The sequence below is a fragment of the Vipera berus genome, assembly GCF_964194415.1.
Source record: "Vipera berus genome assembly, chromosome: 13".
In the NCBI taxonomy this organism is placed as follows: domain Eukaryota; kingdom Metazoa; phylum Chordata; class Lepidosauria; order Squamata; family Viperidae; genus Vipera; species Vipera berus.
The window spans coordinates 9098815-9118151 of NC_138216.1; the positions used below are offsets into that span (position 1 = coordinate 9098815).

The 19337-nt window shown below is 44.8% G+C and overlaps 1 protein-coding gene across 1 annotated transcript in view; it reads right to left on the minus strand.

Moving 5' to 3' along the window:
* RAB40C (RAB40C, member RAS oncogene family) overlaps positions 1–15823 on the minus strand; it is a 49668-nt gene extending 33845 nt beyond the window's left edge. Inside the window, exons 1-2 of the mRNA XM_081338379.1 lie at positions 15622–15823; positions 11633–11997 (exon numbers count right to left, since the gene is read on the minus strand). Coding sequence (XP_081194505.1) covers positions 11633–11786 — 154 coding nt within the window. The 5' untranslated portion in view covers positions 11787–11997; positions 15622–15823. The remainder of the gene's footprint in view (positions 1–11632; positions 11998–15621) is intronic.
* Between the last annotated feature and the right edge of the window lie 3514 nt (positions 15824–19337).

The window sequence follows — 19337 nt, forward strand, 5'->3', positions numbered from 1 at the left end:
GGCCACTGGACCATGGAACAGGCTGGCCAGTGCATGCACGTGTGAGTGCATAGTCACCCCCACTCATGCTAGCGCCACTGCTGCTGTGCAAACGGGGCACCACGTGGCACAAACAGGGTGCTGTGCGGCAAAAATGGGGCACCATGAGGCACAAACAAGGCGCCATCGGCAAAACCAGGGTGAGCGTTGCACAGGTGCTAGCACCACCCCATTTGCGTCACGTGTGCTCACAACCCCATTTGTGTGTGCACGTGCACATGTTTCCTCCTCCTTTTCCTTCCGGTCCACCAAGAAAGGTTGGAGACCTCTGCTCTAATGCACAACAGGTAGTCCTCGACTTATGACCATAACCGAGCTGGAATTATGGCCATAAGTTGTGCTGGCACTTAAGCAGATCACCACCCAATTTTACAACCTTTTTTTTTCTGGTGGTCATTAAGCGAATCACCATAGCTGCTATACGAATGATGCAGTCGCTAAGCAAACGTGTCAGTTGTGAAGTGTCTGCAATGAGTGTAATTTGCCAGAATCGGGAAGTAGTTGCTGATTTACTATTACAACCATCTAGCATCAGCGAAACACACAAACCAACTGAAGCCCTCCAAAATATCCTAAGTAAACCAAAAGACAAAGCAGCCTCAGAAAAAAAAACAAAATGGGGGTCATCTACAACAGGGTCCCCAACCCCTGGCTCCGTGGACCGGGACCGGGCCGCTGCATGCCAGCAACCGGTCTGTACAAACAAGTAAAGCCCCATCCGTGGGATGCAGGCAGCACACAAAACCACGTACTCTCCGGTCCGCAGAAAAACCTTTCTCTGCAGAACCGGTCCCTGGTGCCCCAAAGGTTGGGGACCTCTGATCTACAACAGTGTAAAAAGACGGCAACAGCCACTGTGTATGACAAACAGGCAGAAGGCTAAGGGAAAGCATCCATGAACACCAACTAGCAGTCGGAAGACATGAAGAAAACGCCCTAATTTCACAACATACGGACAGACTTAACCATAGTTTCGACTGGGAAATCATGAGCATCTTAAACCAAGCCAAATCCAAAAATGCTAGAGAACTTCTAGAAGCCGGGTACTCTTGACAAATTAGCCGTCAACAGACACAGAACCATAAACAACTACACACTGTGCGGAAGAGACAATCAACAAGTCAAAAAGAAAACCAGAAAAATCCAAAAGTCCTCCCCGCCAGCAATCAACACCCAGATGAACATAGATTTAATACCAAGATTAACATCAGGCCGACAATCAAGAAATGAACAATACCCCAGTCAAGGAAAACGTCCCACAAGCTAGCAGTAAACACCCCAACCAAAGAACCACGAAGGCCCATTCCCACCAGGGTCTAGGACAATTTGCCGTGGCCAATTCGGCACAGCCAACTCCCCACGGCCAACTCACCGTGAGGCGAGAGTTACACTAATATCAAAGTAACGGTGGAATAGGATCATTAAAGAAAGGATGAAAAAGGAGGGACAGAATGAAATGTGAAATGACAAATATTAAAATAATTTTATTTATTTTAAATCAGGGGTCCCTAACCCCCAGTCTGTGGACCGGTACCGGGCCATGGCATGCCAGCAAACCGTCCGCGCAAACAAGCAAAGCCCCATCCGTGGGATGCAGGCAACACACAAAACCACGCGCCCTCCGGTCCGTGGAAAAACCTCTCTCCACGGAACCGGTCCCTGGTGCCCAAAAGGTTGGGGACCTCTGTTTTAAATAATTAAATTGAATTGTTAAATTGTCCCACGACGAGTTGTCCTGTGGCGAGTTGGCTGTGGTGAGTTTTCCCATTCGGCTCCCACCAACAGTCACAGCGCAATCCACTAAAATATAAACTAAAAGCAAACCCCACTCCCTACCGGCACTGATGATGTTACTAGTTTGGGTAATGAAACGTCTGCAAGAAAACCACCAGGCACAGAGAGCACCAAGGACCCCCTCATTTCTGGATTTGTCCCCCAAAATTCTGGAGGGTCTAAAACAAGTCTCCTCTAAGAGCAAATGCATTCTATATAATGCAAATAATAATATGTGCTCGATTTTGCAGAAATTCTGTTTCTACTTATTGCAGAAGAAAAAGAGGCAGGCAGCACAGAGGGGGGGAAAAACAAACGCCTTCCTTGCCACAAGAAATATTATTGTGACATACTTTGGTTTCTGAAAATGCCATCTAAAATGGTAAGGATTCTCTCATATTCCTCCCTTAAACATAATTAAAGCAAACCATTGCTTCCTTCATTCCTTCCTACTACATTCTTTTGGGTTGCAGTGATAACCGCTCCTTTTTTGATAACAAAAAACCAACGGTAAATAAGTGTGTGCAAATGTTAGCATTGGACTGAATCTGTTTCCAAGCCCTTTTGAAAATCAGCAGGCTGATAAGTGTTCCGGTGATTTTTTTTTTACAGCAAACAGTGACTATCAGGGACACACAGAGGTTAAGGATTAGGAAAGAGTTACAAGACGGTCTCAACCAAAACGAGACAAATTGCTGGGTTGCCAGAAGTTCTCATTTGCACCGGTACAAAGAAAGCAAAAAATACATCTTGCAAAAAAATCTAGTGCTGGGTAAGGCTTTACTTTTGGGGTTCTACCACGGAGGTGTATAGATTTTTATACTCTCAATTATGCAAAAAAAATAAAAATAAGGTAGAATTACGTATTTGATTCTAATGTCAGAACGCGACCCTTTCAGTTCTAATTACTGTGTATAAAAGCAAGGTGGTTATCTTGCTTTAAACAACCTCCTTAACTTGCCGAGAAAACATCTATATATATATATATATATATATATATTTTTAAAAAGGGAGCACTTTTATCTCTTGACTAATTGCAGCTTGTTACATACGAGAAGCTAGAAGCACAAATTTTGAAAGTCAGAAAAACCTAAAAATTGGACCTATCGTGTTGATGCTTTACCACACTCGGCTCAGGTCCTAAACAGGAAATTTCCTGGTGGTGTCATAGCTAAATATCAATTGTAGGTTGTCCTCAACTTACAACAGTTCATTTACCGATCATTCAAAATTACGACAGCACTGAAAAAAGTGATTTTTCAACCAGCCACTCACACTTACCACTTTTGCAGCATCAAAATTTGGGCGCTTGGCAACTAGAAAGTCATTTACGATGGGGTTAGGTAATCACCATTTGTGACCTTCCCAGCTGACTTCCCAAAAGTCAAGTCAATGGGGAAAACCAGATTCACTTAATGACAGCATGATTCACTTAAGAGCTGCAGTGATTTGTGTAACCGTGGCAAAAAAAGGTTGTAAAACGGCGCAAATCACTTAACCACAACCTTGCTTAAAAGCGACAATTCTGATCCCAATTAAGGTTAAGTCGAGGGCTACTGTAATAACAACTGCCCAGCTTCTGAGTCCAGACCAGCTCAATGTACTGTCAGCAAACATTTCCTTTAAAAAAGGTAAAGGTAAAGGTTCCCCCGCACATGCGTGCTAGTCGTTTCCGACTCTAGGGGCCGGTGCTCACCTCCGTTTCAAAGCCAAAGATCCGGCGCTTGTCCGAGGACGTCTCCGTGGTCATGTGGCCGGCATGACTAGACGCCAAAAGCGCACGGAACGCTGTTACCTTCCCACCGTAGTGGTCCCTATTTTTCTACTTGCATTTTTACGTGCTTTCGAACTGCTAGGTTGGCAGAAGCTGGGACGAGTAACAGGCGCTCACTCTGCTACGCGGCACTCGGGATTCGACCCGCCAAACTGCCGACCTTCTGATCGACAAGCTCAGCGTCCTAACCCACTGAGCCACCGCGTCCCTAACATTTCCTTAGGGGTACACAAAATATTTTGAATATTTGTTCTGCAAGATTCAGAGTCTAATTCAAAACTTTGGTCTTTTGAGTCCCTATAATGCGGACGTGTATAATACCCCTTAAGAGTTTGCTGTTCAAAAAGAAGAAATTGCTTTCATGTGTCTATTTCAGGGATGGTTTTAGTGGCATGATTCACAACGTTTTATTGAAACTTACTTAAGAGTCACTTTACAGCTGTTCAGGAACATAAGGGAGAAGATTTTACAATCTTTTGCCCCACCAAAACATAACAAAAAGAGATTTGTATCTTTAAACGTATTTTCTTACAGAGAGATACTAGCTACATCTACCAAACATTTATAATGGGAATATTAACCCACTGTAGTTCTCAAAAAGATTTGCAATTACTATTTATTTTAGCAATATAGGATGTTGTTTATAAAAATATAAGCTAGAGGAACTTTAAAGCAAAAGTTTGGCCTATCAGTAAAGCTGTAGATTCACTCTCTTTCCCAACATTGATTTTTTTTACATAGATAAAATAGAAATTTATTTTAAAGACAACTGTGCCGGCCTTGCATTAATTAAGCCCCTTAAATAAAATCTGGATCTGGCTGTTTGAAGGGGTGTATTCCTTTGTATTAACCTGCCCAATCTCTGTTTAATTTGTTGTTGTTAGCTGCGAAGTCGTGTCCGACCCATTGCGACCCTATGGACAATGTTCCTCCAGGCCTTCCTGCCCTCTACCATCTTCTGGAGTCCATTTAAGCTCACGCCTCCTGCTTCAGTGACTCCATCCAGCCACCTCATTCTCTGTTGTCCCCTTCTTCTCTTGCCCTCCATCTTTCCCAGCATTAGGCTCTTCTCCAGTGAGTCCTTCCTTCTCATTAGGTGGCCAAAGTATTTGAGTTTTAGCTTCAGGATCTGGCCTTCTAAAGAGCACTCAGGGTTGATCTCCTCTAGGACTGATCGGTTTGATCGCCTTGCAGTCCAAGGGACTCGCAGGAGTCTTCTCCAGCACCAGAGTTCAAAGGCCTCAATTCTTTGGCGCTCAGCCTTTTTTATGGCCCAACTTTCACTGCCATACATGGCAACTGGGAAGACCATAGCCTTGACTATAGTCCCCCTTCTGTAAAGGGGGACTTTACAGAAACTCATGTAGACATTCTAGTGGGAGCAGAGAGGAACTTTTTCACTGCGACTGACACGCAGTGCCTTTTAAAATCACAATCGACTTTTAGAGTTAACCCCTCGATTTGCAGCCATAATTGAGCTTGCTATCTTTGGTCTGTAAGTGGTGACGGTCGTAAAGAGGGTCATCGCATGGCTGTAAAGAGGGTCATCACCACCTTATTTTTGGAGTGGCTGTTAAGCGAACGCGGCAGTTAAGTGAACCCAGTGTTCGCCAAGTGGTGGTCTTTTGGTTGGAAACCAGAGATAAATGCCAGTTTCCTGCAAAACTGTAAATCACAGTCAAGTGGCTGTTGGGTGCTGCAAATGGTCAAAAAATGCAAGCTGGCTGCCGAATGCAAAATGTGGTGACGTGATCACAGGGGTGGGTGGGGATGGGGGAAAGCTGATTTTGGAACTCTGAATCTGTGTCATAAATCCCTTTTCCAGGGTTCAGCATGACTTTGAACGGTCGCTAAGACAGTAGTCATAAATCAAGAATTACCTATACATACTAAATGCGAAATGCATTTTACTCGTGTATAAAGAGTAACAATTCCACTGGGATTTTTCCCCAGCCCTTTCTCAATTTTATTTCCACTGGAAAAATATGAGTCCTTAGGGAAGAAAAAGTGTGGTTTCCTTCTGCTTCAGGTTTGCCCATGTGCCATCACACCTCTAGATTGTTTTTGCAGCAGTTACTTAAGAATCACAGCTTTTATCTCCTGTCAATAATCTTAACAACCTGCAACCTCTGAAGCTGCTATTTGCAATTACAAAGTGCAACATATCTGTAAACACTCAGGTAAAGTACGCTGATAGCCCAATCATAAAATTTCCCCTTTTGGCCAATGTTCAATACGAATGGATTTATTTTTTCCCCCCCTTCATATTTGCAGAGCCCTCCATTTTCACGGCATTCCCACCTAAACTCATCTTGTGAAAATAAACGAGAAAAAAAGCAAAGATTCTGTGAGAAGCTTCTCTAGTATAAATTTATTCACGTTGATTCTGAAAATTAAACCCCAAACTGTGCACAGCCATAACCGTGGGTACGACTGAAGGAAGTCACACACAGTCATGCTTTTCGCAGTTTTGATTTGGAAGAATTTTATTTCAGGGGCAGAATTTCTAGTTTGAATCCATCAAGGTCTCTTATGCCAGGGCTTTTCAACCAGTGGTACGGGTACCACCTGTGGTACATTGGCACCTGGCAGGTGGTACGCGACCATCCTAGAAAAGTGGTAGTGGGGGAGGGGAATGAGCTGAACCGGTGGCAGCACCACACACAACCTGAGCGAGAGACGGCTGGAGCTGCAGGGCTGTCAGGGCTCAGCGGAAGTGCCAGGATCAGCACCAGGCTCCAGCTGGAGCTCGGCGCTGATCCTGGCGCTTCTGAGCCCAGATGAAGCGCCGATCAGCTGGAATGTTGCAGCATCTCCAGGGTCTTGTGATTTACATTCAGATGCTTGGCAACTGATTCATATTTATGACGGTCCCAGTGTCCCAGGGTCATGTGAAGTGACCAAAACCTGCTGCAACCACCCAGCAGAAGGGGGGGGGGATAAAAACCAAACACCTGCCACCCCCGCTGCCAATCCTCAACAGAAATGCTCACAACAATGAAAACCTTGGACAGGAGGAAGAGCGCCGCCGGGGGGGGGGGGGGCAGGCAGGTGTCTTGCTCAGCTGTGGCTTGGGGGTCACATTTTTCCGTGCCATTGTAACTTCAGTCACTAAGGGAACTGTTGTAAGTCGAGGACTACCTGTACTTCATCACTATTTTTCCTTTTTTTTTGGTCATCAAGTTTTTGACACCTTGCTAGGCGACTCTGTGGTACTCGGACCATATCCTAAAAGTGGTACAATGGGTGAAAAGGTTGAAAAGCCCTGTCTTGTGCAGCTCTGAAAAGATTGGGGTGTGTGTGTGTGGGGGGGGGTGTTGAGGAAGGATGCGTCGAGCCAAACTCGATTCCTGACGATTTCAGGGACCCATTTATATGCAGTTGTATGGGGGACAATGCAAGCCACCTTAGCAGCAATTTCTCACAAGCAAGAGCAGCTTTTGCCACTAATTCAAATAGAGAAAAATATGTTGAATTCTGCACATGGGGGGGGAAGCACGACATATTATGATCCAGCCGGGAGTGAAGTCCTTCCAAGGTCTCTTTCTGTGGTTGTGTGGTCATTTCTATTTGGTGTGCAACAACCCAGAGACTTGGGCAAGGCTTTCACATGACTCATGTCTTCAGAATGCACACCAAACAGAGTGTTAATCCAACAGAAATCAGATGGATATGATTTACTGCAGTGGCCCGTGTTTAAATGAGAGGGTTGGACTTCAGAACACATCTTGCTGTTCTTTATTAGAGGTAACTAGATTCCGATGAAGGCTCCTGAAGGTCCTGCGAAATACATACGCAGGTAGTCCTCGATTTACGACCACAATTGAGCCCCCAAAATTTATGTCGCTACATGAGACATTTGTTAAGCGAGTTTTACCACCACCCCCTTACCACCTTTCTTGACACGGTTGTTATCTCCCGAAGGACTCAGGGCGGCTAACAACAAAACATATAATAAGTACAGAAATTAAGATAAAAATAAAATTAAAATCATCTGTGCAATAAATTACAATTAAAAATTAAAAATAAATTTAAAATTGTAAATATAATTAAAATGCCTGTCAGTCCAGGTCAGCCAGGTGGAAAAGGAGTGTTTTGAGGCCACGGCGAAAGGACTGGAGATTTTGGGCCATCCAAAGCTCAGGGGGGAGCTGATTCCATAGGACTGGCGCTCCCACAGAGAAGGCCCTTCCCCTGGGGGTCGCCAGCCGACATTGTCTAGCCGACGGTACCCTGAGGAGGCCTTCTCTGTGTGAGCGTACTGGGCGATGGGAATTCGTTCCCGGTAGCAGATGGTCCTGCAAGTATCCCGGGCCTAAGCCATGTAGGGCTTTAAAGGTAAGTACCAGCACCTTAAATCTCACCCGGAGGGCAACCGGTAACCAATGCAGCTCATGGAGCAGAGGTGTTATATGGGAGTATCGGGGAGCTCCCATCACAACCCGTGCAGCCGCACTCTGCACCAGTTGAAGCCTCCGGGTGGTTTTCAAGGGCAGCCCCATGTAGAGAGCATTGCAGTAGTCTATACGGGAGGTAACGAGTGCGTGGGTGACTGTCAGAAGGTCACAAAAGGGGACTCGCACGAGTCTGGAACATTGTAGCCGACATAAAGATGAGCCAGTTGCCAAGCACCTTGAATTTTGATCACGTGACCATGGAGACGCTGCAACGGTCGTAACTGTGAAAAGTGGTCGCAAGTCACTTTTTCCAGTGTTGCAGCAACTACAAGCCATCAGTAAATGAACTGTTGTGGAGGGCGACCTGTATTTTTGAGCATGGGCTAGCTGTTTTGAGATGTCTACTGACAAATCTTCCAACCTGTGAATATTTCATCCAGATTATCTAGCACGGATGAAGCAGTTGAACTCAACTGCTGTTTTTCAGTCCTCCGTGAAATGCAATCCTTCACAGACCTGTTCTAGAACTAAATGATGCAAGTCAAGTATTGCAAGTGTTCTTCCTGATACTTGCGACAGAGCAATGGCTTAAAAGCCACGGAAAGCAATGTGAGTCCTAAGCAGAGAAGAAAGATCACACAAAGCTAGCTCAGAAAACTGCTTTAATATGCTAGGTCCGTTCCTCATTACATCCCATGGCCAGATCAAGAGAAATCAAAGATCAGTTCTGTGCAAAGCGTAATCAATCCATTTCCTAAGAGCTTCTATCTTGCCTTCTCTGGACAAATCCTAAAATGCTTTCTACGTCAGCTGTAACCACCAAACTCATGCAGAAAAAAATATATATCAATTATCAGAATTTATTCTTCACTCTCCTTGCAAGTAAATCTCCCGAATATGCCCCCCCCCAAAAAATAACTGAGCTTTTAAGATATTTTTTTACTTGTCCATCAGGAAAGGAAAGGCTTGTTTCATTCTTAAGGACTGAGAAAATGATTAGAAATTTCACGAGCTGTGGACCTTCTACTGTTTTTACACAATGACCACATAACAGACATCGCAAGTTATCGGATACCTGTGAAAACTAAGGTTTGTCTGTCTTTCAAAAAAGAACAGCATCAAGACATAGATTGCTCCCAGTTCATACTTCCAAAATAAACTTTAGGATTATAGCAATTTTATACTGGAAGAGAGCTGTCTTCAAGAGGACAAATAAATGGCACCCTGGAGCATCTGTTTAAAATGGGAACTAGAACTGTTTCAAGTGTGAACTGTAGTGGTTTCCAGGTTTTGCAAAAGACCCTCAGCATAACGTTTCAGTTTTGTGGTCTGGTGGCAACTTCACAGCTTCTCAAGCTCAGAAGAAAATTGAACATTTCACTTTCGGGTTACTTGTTCAAACTCCATGATTATAAATACTGCAAAGCAGTGTTTCTCAACCTTGGCAATTTTAAGATGGGTGGACTTCCTGCTGGCTGGGGCATTCTGGGAACTGAAGCCCACCCATTTTAAAGTTGCCAGGGTTGAGAGACAATGTGATAAAGTCTTAAGGTAAATATTATTATTTAGTAAACTTGTTTGCCAGCCCTCTCACTACAATGCCCCAAACCAGGGTATTTAATTTCTCATGGTGACTAACAACCTGCCCTTAGAAACTCCAATAAAGGGGCATAAGAAAAACTTTCTTCTCAACTATGCCAGGGTTGAGAGACAATGTGATAAAGTCTTAAGGTAAATATTATTATTTAGTAAACTTGTTTGCCAGCCCTCTCACTACAATGCCCCAAACCAGGGTATTTAATTTCTCATGGTGACTAACAACCTGCCCTTAGAAACTCCAATAAAGGGGCATAAGAAAAACTTTCTTCTCAACTATGACCACGCAGAGGCATTGTTTTACCAAATCTGGAGGCAAAGTATATCCAATGTGATTGACGCTATTGACAAGATATTCTGTGCAGCTGGTGAAACGAGCTGCACCAACAAAAGCGTATGACTTTTAACAAAATGTGTGAAGTCAGGAAAAGTGCCATCACGCTTCTCTCCCACTAAGAGTAACAAATGGACAAGTATGAAAAGTCACGCCGTCTCTGCATTTTCACTTTTTCAAGCCAGTTTTTTTTTCTAGAGAATCTAAATTCCGCGGAAAATCTGACTGCCTGAGGCTCAGCCAAATTCAGCTGCCTAATCTGCAGCGTGCTAACCAAATATATATAAATGCGATAAAACGCTTTTGCATCCAAAAATTATTTAAGTGCTCCTTTATCCCAATATGATTCATACTATGGAATGCAAATTTTTAAGATCGTGGAGTCCAAACACATGTCAAGAATGAGGCATTTTTGCTGGCCGGCTGGGAGTAAAGAAAGTAAAGAAACTTTTTGATATGCTAAGTGAAGAATATGAGAATCAAGTCTTGATAAAGACAGTCCTCGACTTCCGACCACAATCGAGCCCAAAATTTATGTTGCTAAATGAGATGTTTGTTAAGCGAATTTTGCCCCATTTCATGACCTTTCTTGCCACAGTTGTTAAGTGAATCACTGTAGTTGTTAAGTTAGTAACACGGTTGTTAAGTGAATCTGGCTTCCTCCATTGACTTTGCTTGTCAGAAGGTCGCAAAAGGGGATCACGTGACCCTCCAGGATGTTGCAACCATTGTAAATATGAACTAGTTGCCGAGCGTCTGAATTTTGATCATGTGACCATGCTGCAACGATTGTCCCTTTTTCACTGCCGTTGTAACTTTGAACTGTCACCAAATGCAGTGTTGTAGGTTGAGGACTACCTGTACATCGACAGTCATAAACAAACAAATCTGCTTCTCTTATATTTAGCTTGAGCTCTCTAACTTTGCTATCAGTGTAGGCAGTGTCAATCAGAATAGAGCTGGAAGGGACCTCGGAGGTCATCTAGTCCAGCCCCCTGCTCAAGCAGGAGACCCTGTACTATTTCAGACAAGTGGCTGTCCAGCCTCTTCTTAAAAACCTCCAGTGATGGAGCACCCACAACGTCTGAAGGCAAGCCGTTCCACTGGTTAATTCTCCTCGGTGTTAGGAAGCGTCTCCTTAATTCCAGGTTGCTTCTCTCCTTGATTAGTTTCCACCCTGCCCTCTGGTGCTTTGGAAAATAAGATGACCCCTTTCCTCTTTCTGGCAGCCCCTCAAATACTGGAATATGGCTATCATGTCCCCCCTCGTCCTTCTTTTCTCTAGACTAGCCAAACCCAACCGTTCTTCGTATGTTTTTGCCTCCAGGCCTTTAAAAGTCAGTTGCCAACCATTCGATCCAAACCTGGTAGAAGAACTGGCGTTTTATCTGTCAAGGGTCCTTACAGCCGTCGCACAGAATTTTAAAGGGCCAGAGCTAGGACAGCTTGCAAAGACACAACACGACACAGCCCCGACTAGACAGCATTTACGTTTTAACTACCGTGGAAAGACACAGGGGAAAGCGCGAGGCTGCGTCTTCGCTCTTAATTACAGTCTCTCCAGCTTTTCATTAAAAAAAAAAAGCTTAGCGGTGCAGAAGGAAACCAGATTTACCTCGGCCCTCCTTGTACCCCCCGACTCTGGAAAAGAAATACAATTGAGCTAATCCTGCTATTATCTGCACGCGCACTTCTGAATTGCATGCACAAGACGCTTACCGTTGCTGTAGGCATAAGGCGATTCCGATGCCCCGTCTTGAAGACTCTCCAGGATTTCTCCTTTGCCCACGTCGCTGTCACCAACCAACAAAAACTTCAGCAGATAATCGTAGCTTTTTACAGGGCTGCCCTGGGTTCCCATTCTCCCTCTCATTAGCGAAGGTGCACAGTTTGCATGCTAAGCACCCGGTCAGACTGATAATGATGCTGGAGACGCCAATCTTGCAAGGGGTGATCTTGAGAGAATTAGCACGATCCTGCTTTTTCCCCAAAAGAGGAAAGAGCAACTCAAAAGAATTGTTCTTCTCACAAGAGTCTCGTCATTCTTTGTCAATGAAGGGCTGCTGTCAAAATATGTCAGGATTCTGTGGGGGGGGGGGAGAGAGAGAGAAGGGAAGAAGATGACCTACTTACTTTGTTCCAAGAGTTGCAAAGTACAAAGCAAGCTTTAAAAAGTCTCTAAGCTACCAAGAAGGATATTAACGACAGCCAGATTGGTAACTCTTCCACATCTGCGTACAAAATAAGAGAGAAGATCCATTCACTGTCACGTTAGCCACAAGCTAATCTAGCAAGAAAAAAAAGGGACTTCTGATAACATGAAATTATTGGATATATAGGCAGCTAGGTAAAGGTAAAGGTTCCCCCGCACATGCGTGCTAGTCGTTTCCAACTCTAGCCGAAGAGCCAGCGCTTGTCTGAGGATGCCTCCGTGGTCATGTGGCCGGCATGACTAGACACCAAAGGCGCACGGAACGCTGTTACCTTCCCACCGGAGTGGTCCCTATTTTTCTACTTGCATTTTTACGTGCTCTGGGACGAGTAACAGGCGCTCACTCTGTTACGCGGCACTCAGGATTCGACCCGCTAAACTGCCGACCTTCTGATCAACAAGCTCAGCGTCCTAACCCAGTGAGCCACCGTGTCCCTTATATCGGCAACTACCCTGTTATAAAGGAAGAGACTGTTCCTAGATCAATTCATTGGATACTATTTATTTACACAAAAACACGCATAGATTTTAGATTTCTTGCCGGGCCCTTCCTTTCTCCCATCCACACACCCAACATCTTTCGACTGTCCTGTAAAAGAAATCAAGTGTGTTTCATTTGACTTGTACAATTACGATTAATACGGTGCCCTGCAATATTCGTATTTTTACAGTGCTGACAATTCCCTTACTCTACCTACTTTTTCTTTAAGGGATATTATTATTTTTTGCCCTTCCTAATCTTTTCCAGGGCTAACTGCAGCTGGATCAGGATATTCTGAAACAAACGGATATTCCAGAAGGAAGCAATAATAAACTATAATCGCTCTCTCTCTTTCGTGTTTATAAACAAGAGTTAATTTGTAATAAAAAAGGAGCAAATTGTTTTTCTTTCAGGATATGCTTCCCCCAGAATTGTGAGCTAATAAATCATGTCAACCGTTGCAATTACAGAAAGAGGGGGGTGGCTGAATATTAATTAACAAGGAACAGAAGGTTGCAAAACCCCGTATGGGGAGAAGTCCAGAAAAGGACAAGAATAACGATGAGATATGAACACAAAGGTATAAAACCATGGTGACTGGAAAGAGTGTAAGGAGGAGAGTGACAGCAAAGGAAGCCAGGATATTAGGCATTAGACAAGAATGGAGAAAAGGGGGAAAATAAATGGGGCAATGAAGAAAGAGGGCCTAAGGGAGTCATACAAGAGATAGTATCTTCAAGTCAGTTAACTATTTATTCACATTATCCACCTACAGAGAAGAAATGTGTGGTCTCTTCCTTCAATTGCATTAGGGTTTTTTTTACAAGAAAGGTCCAGATTAGAGAACTAATATGAACAGAAATTAAACCTCGTGTTAACAGTGACAGCTGACAAAAGATTTAGTCGTGAACAAGCAGGTCTGTGAAAGACAACCCAGGTTGATTTAGGGTCTGTAGAAAGGAAATTCTTCCAGAAAAAATTACATTCCTTTGCATTAAAGAAGTCTAGTTAATAAACAAACATACCAGAAAAGAAAAAATCAAAGCTAGAAGGTGGGCTACCTACAGCCCTTATATTACTTGGCATTCTTTGGTGGCTTTTAAATGTTCAAGCCTAACACCCCCCCCCCCCCCCGTTAAGACTTGGGGATTGGAGGACAACAAGAGCATTTACCATTTTTGACCAAAACACAAGACTGCAGGTACTGTCAAACCTATCAGTCTGTTCAATTTTATTTCTATCAGGGGCGAACGCTGGAACAAAAACGCAGGACTCAAGTTTCCTAGCCAGCCCAGCCCTGATTCAAAGATATGAGACAATGCTAGGTCCAACCCGCAAAATGCCCCAGGTTGGTTTTGGACTGTTCAAATGGACTCTGTTGCGATGTCTGTGGAGATTCTCCATCATCCAGGTCAGGACTGTCCCAAAGGTGCTTTTTCCAAAAGGCAACTGGATGTTTCTTGATTCCCCCCCCCCCCGCACCTTGAACTGAAGAAGCTTCTTGGATGAGAAGCAAAATGTTTTCAAGGGAACCCCCCCACACACACACACACCGGAAAGGCCAGTTGCCTTTTGGAAAAAGCAGCTTTGGGGGACTCTGTTGAGATGCAGACACCAGGCTGGGATGTGCACATCCGAAGAGCGCACCCTCGTGCACATCCGTACCCACACCCCAGCTCCCCCTTGTTTTAGACTCCCCTAGATGTCTGGTCCCTGTCATCTGCCTGTCGATCCTTTCCCCTCCCCAATCCTTCCCTATACAAGCATTGCTCCTGTGTGCATTGTTCGGAGGTGCACATCCCAGCCTGGCGTTTGCATCTCAAGAGAGTCCCAAAGCTGCTTTTTTCCCCCAAAAGGCAACTGGACTTTCTTGGGTGGTTGTTTTTTTTCCTTGAAAAAAAAAACACGTTTTGCTTCTCTTCTCATCCAAGAAGCTTCTTTGGTTTAAGGGGGGGGGGGGGTTTAAAAAATCTTGACTGACACCATAAAAGCAGCGAATCAATCCAATGGACGGCTTGGATGTGGGTGGATGGAGGGGACCAGGAGGAGAAGAAGCCGTAGCAGGATGGGTAAGGCAGGAGAGACCCAGATTGAGGTCCCCTTTCAGACATGGACCCGGAGGGGGTGAATTTGGGCTCTCTCCCTTTCAGAGGAGCCCACCCTACAGGGATGTTGTAGTGGGATAAGATGGGGAGACCTCCCCTCCTCCGCTGACATTGTCCTCAGCTTCCAGAGTAAGGGTTGGGATAGAATAATAATAATAATAATAATAATAATAATAATAATAATAATAATAATAATAATAATAGTATAAATGATGATGGTGGTGGTAATGTATGAGGAGGAGGAGGCAGAGAACTTGGGGAGGCAGCGCATGCCTAAACACGGGTTTCAGATATTATTATTATTATTATTATTATTATTATTATTATTATTATTATTATTATTATTATCTCAAACCCGTGTTTAGGCATGCGCTGCCTCCCCAAGTTCTCTGCCTCCTCCTCCTCATATATTACCACCACCATCATCATCATTTATACTACTACTACTACTACTACTATTATGATGATGATGAAGAAGAAGAAGAACAACAACAAGAAGAAGAACAACAACAGACTAGATAGGTAGACAAAAATGCCAAATCCAGTCTGAACATTTGGCTGACTGTGTGATGATCAATAACAACAACAACAACAACAACAATAGTAATGGTAATGTATGAGGAGGCGGCAGAGGACTTGGGGAGGCAGGGCATGCCTAAACACGGGTTTGAGACAATTCCCACGGTCCAGCCAGCCGCCCTCGCCTCCCAGGGAGGCGAGAGAGGCTAAAGCACGCCCTGCGTAACCATCCGCACGTGTGAAGTGGCCCCGACACGTGTCAAGGGGGACAAGCGGGTTTGAAAAGAGGGTGGGGATGGCAGGGACCCCCGCCCGAGGACCGACTTCGGAGCGAGCCGCGACGGCCACCCCCCCCCTCTGGCCCCGGGTAGCGTGGCCAGCCCAGACTCACCTCCCTCAGGCCGCTGAGGCCGCCTGTCCCGGGCTCGGCAGCCCCGTCAACGCCGCCGCCGCTCGTCGACAAACTGCGCTCCGCCGCCGCCAGCCAGCCAGGCCTCCCGCTCGCCCAGCGACAGCGCCGCCGCCGCGCCACTGGCTCCCCGCCGCGTCAATCCTCCTTCCGCCTCGCCCATTTGCCGCCGCCCCCTCCGTTCTGTCCGCCTCGTCCAGGAGAAGCGACCTATCGGGAGGGAGGGGCGGGGAAAAGCTCTCGGGACGCTTCCTCTCTCTTTTCGAGACCTTTACATAAAGAAAGGGAGGGACCACAGCTCCCGGCGTGCCTTGCGCCGGCTGCCTTCGTCCGCGGCCACGGCCGAGTGGCCGCCGGGGAGGCTGGGAGTGGTAGTTAGAGGCGTGTGGGCGTGGGACTCGTAGCGATGCTGGCTCATTTCTTTTGCATTTGCAGCTAGGTTAATTGGAGAGAAAAAAACGGGGCTGTAAGGATGCGTTATAGGGGACGACGGCACAGGCACAGCGTGAAAAGCTTATGAAAAGTACATAAATTCTGCTTTGATTACTAGAAGAGTCTTGACTGATCCTTCAGTTGTGTCAAGACATTCGGGGATCACTTTCCTGCGCACACTTATATTTGTACATTTAGTTATTTATATTGCTTAGTTAGATTTTCAGATTTAGTTACACGGGGTGGTCTCGATTCGTGCACATAATAAAACCCAGTAATGGGGGCATTATTCGAAATGATCTTTCTACAGAAAACAGGATAATTGGTTCCAGTTCACCAGAAACTGGCAATGAAAATTTTAAAACGTCCATTTGTATGAAATACTGTCAAAGAAAAAGAGACTTATCTCCTGTAGCAGATACAACCCATATCTTAAAACAGATCTGCAATCTCCTGTATTTTGCTAGAGATCTTTAAAAGGAGCATCTCTTTTTTTTATTTCTTTCCTTTTCTCCATTTTGCACGAACAATGATGGGCGTCTCAAATCCAAACAGCAATTGTGCATGCCTTCCTTAATCTCCACCGCACAAGTGCCAGCTTTGCATTAATGTGAGAGCCTTGTGGCTCGTATTAAAACACAACCTGGTATCAGTTTATAAGACTCAAGAAATCGATTTTTACACTATCCGAACCCCGTGCTAATCGCGCCCTATCTGCATCAAATCTCGGAAGAGCCATGAATGTCTAAAAGAACTACAAGTTGTCTGCAACGTACGACCACAATGGAGCCCAAACTTTCTGTTGCTAAGTAAGACGGTTAAGTGAACCTTGCCCCATTTTACCCTCTTTTTTGCCACAGTTGCTAGGTGAATCACTGCTGTCCTTAAGTGAGTAACATGGTTGTTAAGTGAATCTGGCTTCCCCATTGACTTTGCTTCTCAGAAGGTCACAAAAGGGGGATCGCGTGACCTCCGGGACACGGTCACCGTCGTAAATACGAGTCAGTGGGCAAGCGTCTGAATTTGAATCACATGATATGGGGATGCTGCAACTGTGGTAAGTGTGAAAAATGGTCATAAGCAGGGCTTTTTTTCTCATAGAACACTCAGAACGGAGTTCCGGCACCTTTTTTGGATGGGACCTTGTAGGGTAGGCGAGGCGGGTTGTATGACATGTGTGAGTTCCGGCACCTTTTTCTTTTACAAAAAAAAGCACTGGTCATAAGTCACTTTTTCCAAGGCTATTGAAACTTCAGATGGCCACTAAACGAACTGTTGTAGATGGGGGACTTGCTGTAGAGCTGACATTCTCCTCCCCAACTCCTTTTTACCTTTTTCAGATCTCTCCCACCAAACAAGGCAGATGACAGGCAAATCCTGCCTATTGGACGGAAAAGACTCTTGCTTACGGTTTCCAGTCTCCAAGACTCGCATGGCATTGCTGGATAAAGGTGATTAGGACACCAGGAAACACCCCCTGGCAGACGGGTGCCAAATGGCCCTGGCATGTCAAAAGAAAGTCAAAAGAAAGAGGAAGCCATTCATTACGGCCTCTCCCAATTGAGAGGGATCTAAAAGGACCGGGTCCGTCTTCCATGAGGTGTGAAGGTTGATTAAAGTTTTAATAACAATAATAACAACAATAACAATAACAATAATAATAATAATAATAATAATAATAATAATAATAAAAGTTGGAAGGGACCTTGGAGGTCATCTAGTCCAACCCCCTGCTCAGGCAGGAAACCCTATACCATTTCAGGCAAATGGCTGTCCAGTCTCTTCTTAAAAACTTCCAGTGTTGGAGCATTCACCGCTTCTGGAGGCAAGTTGTTCCACTGGTTAATTGTTCTCACTGTCAGGAAGTTTCTCCTTTGTTCCAGGTTGCTTCTCTCCTTGACTAGTTTCCATCTGTTGCTTCTTGTCCTGCCTTCTGGTGCTTTGGAGAATAGCTTGACTCCCTCTTCTTTGGGGCAGCCCCTGAGATTTTGTATAGGTAGAAAATTTCTACCTAGGCTTACTTTTGGACAGGTACTTTTCTCTAAACCAATGGTTCAACAGTCTTGGCAACTTTTAAGTTGTGCAGACTTCAAATTTCCCAGCCAACATTGCTGTTACCTTCCCACCGGAGTGGTCCCTATTTTTCTACTTGCATTTTTACGTTCTTTCGAACTGCTAGGTTGGCAGAAGCTGGGACGAGTAACAGGCGCTCACTCTGTTACGCGGCACTCGGGATTCGACCCGCCAAACTGCCGACCTTCTGATCGACAAGCTCAGCGTCTTAACCCACTGAGCCACCACGTCCCTCATATATACATACACACACACACACACCACACACAGACACACACACATATATATATACTGTACTATGCACAAATAGAATATACAAAATATATTACATCTATCGTAGATAGAATTAAATACAGTAGATTAAAATCATATTAAGAGCATTAAGGGAATCGAGGAGATAATTCTCTCCTATTTGTGCCAGCCTAGATAATTCATTTATGCAAGCTTCTCCTTCCGCCCACTCACTCACAGGGTACGCAATGTTATAATGAGCCTTGATTCTGCATCATTTATGACTAGATAAATACATATTTTTGGAAAAGAAGGAATACCTCTATTAACATGGCCATCTGTGACCTGCTGTGCTGCAAAATACTTTAGAAAATATATTAGACATAATATGTATATTAGATATAACATATAAATATTAAAGCGTTGATTGGTTTTGCATATCGTACGCACTGAGCTATCTCATTAAGCTGTATCTCTGCTTCATTTCTTTGAACATGGCGGGCTATACAAAGATATCGGTTGTATTTTGCTTATGGCTTTGTGCTATCTGCACTAATATACCTAGAGCAGGGCTTTTCAACCTTTTCAGCCATTGTACCACTTTTAGGATACGGCAACATCCGAGGACCACCAGTCGCCTAGCAAGGTGTCAAAAACTTGATGAAAAAAAAAGGAAAAAAGTGATGAAGTACAGGTAGTCCTCGACTTACAACAGTTCGCTTAGTGACTGTTCGAAGTTACCATGGCACTGAAAAAAGTGCCCCCCCCAAGCCACAGCCGAGCAAGACGCCTGCCTGCCGGCACGGCGGCACTCTTCCTCCTGTCCAAGGTTTTCATTGTTGTGAGCGTTTCTGTTGAGGACTGGCAGCGGGGGTGAGGTGGGGGGGTTGGTTTTTATTCCCCCCATCTGCTGGGTGGTTGCAGCCGGTTTCGGTCACTTCACATGACCCTGCAACACTGTG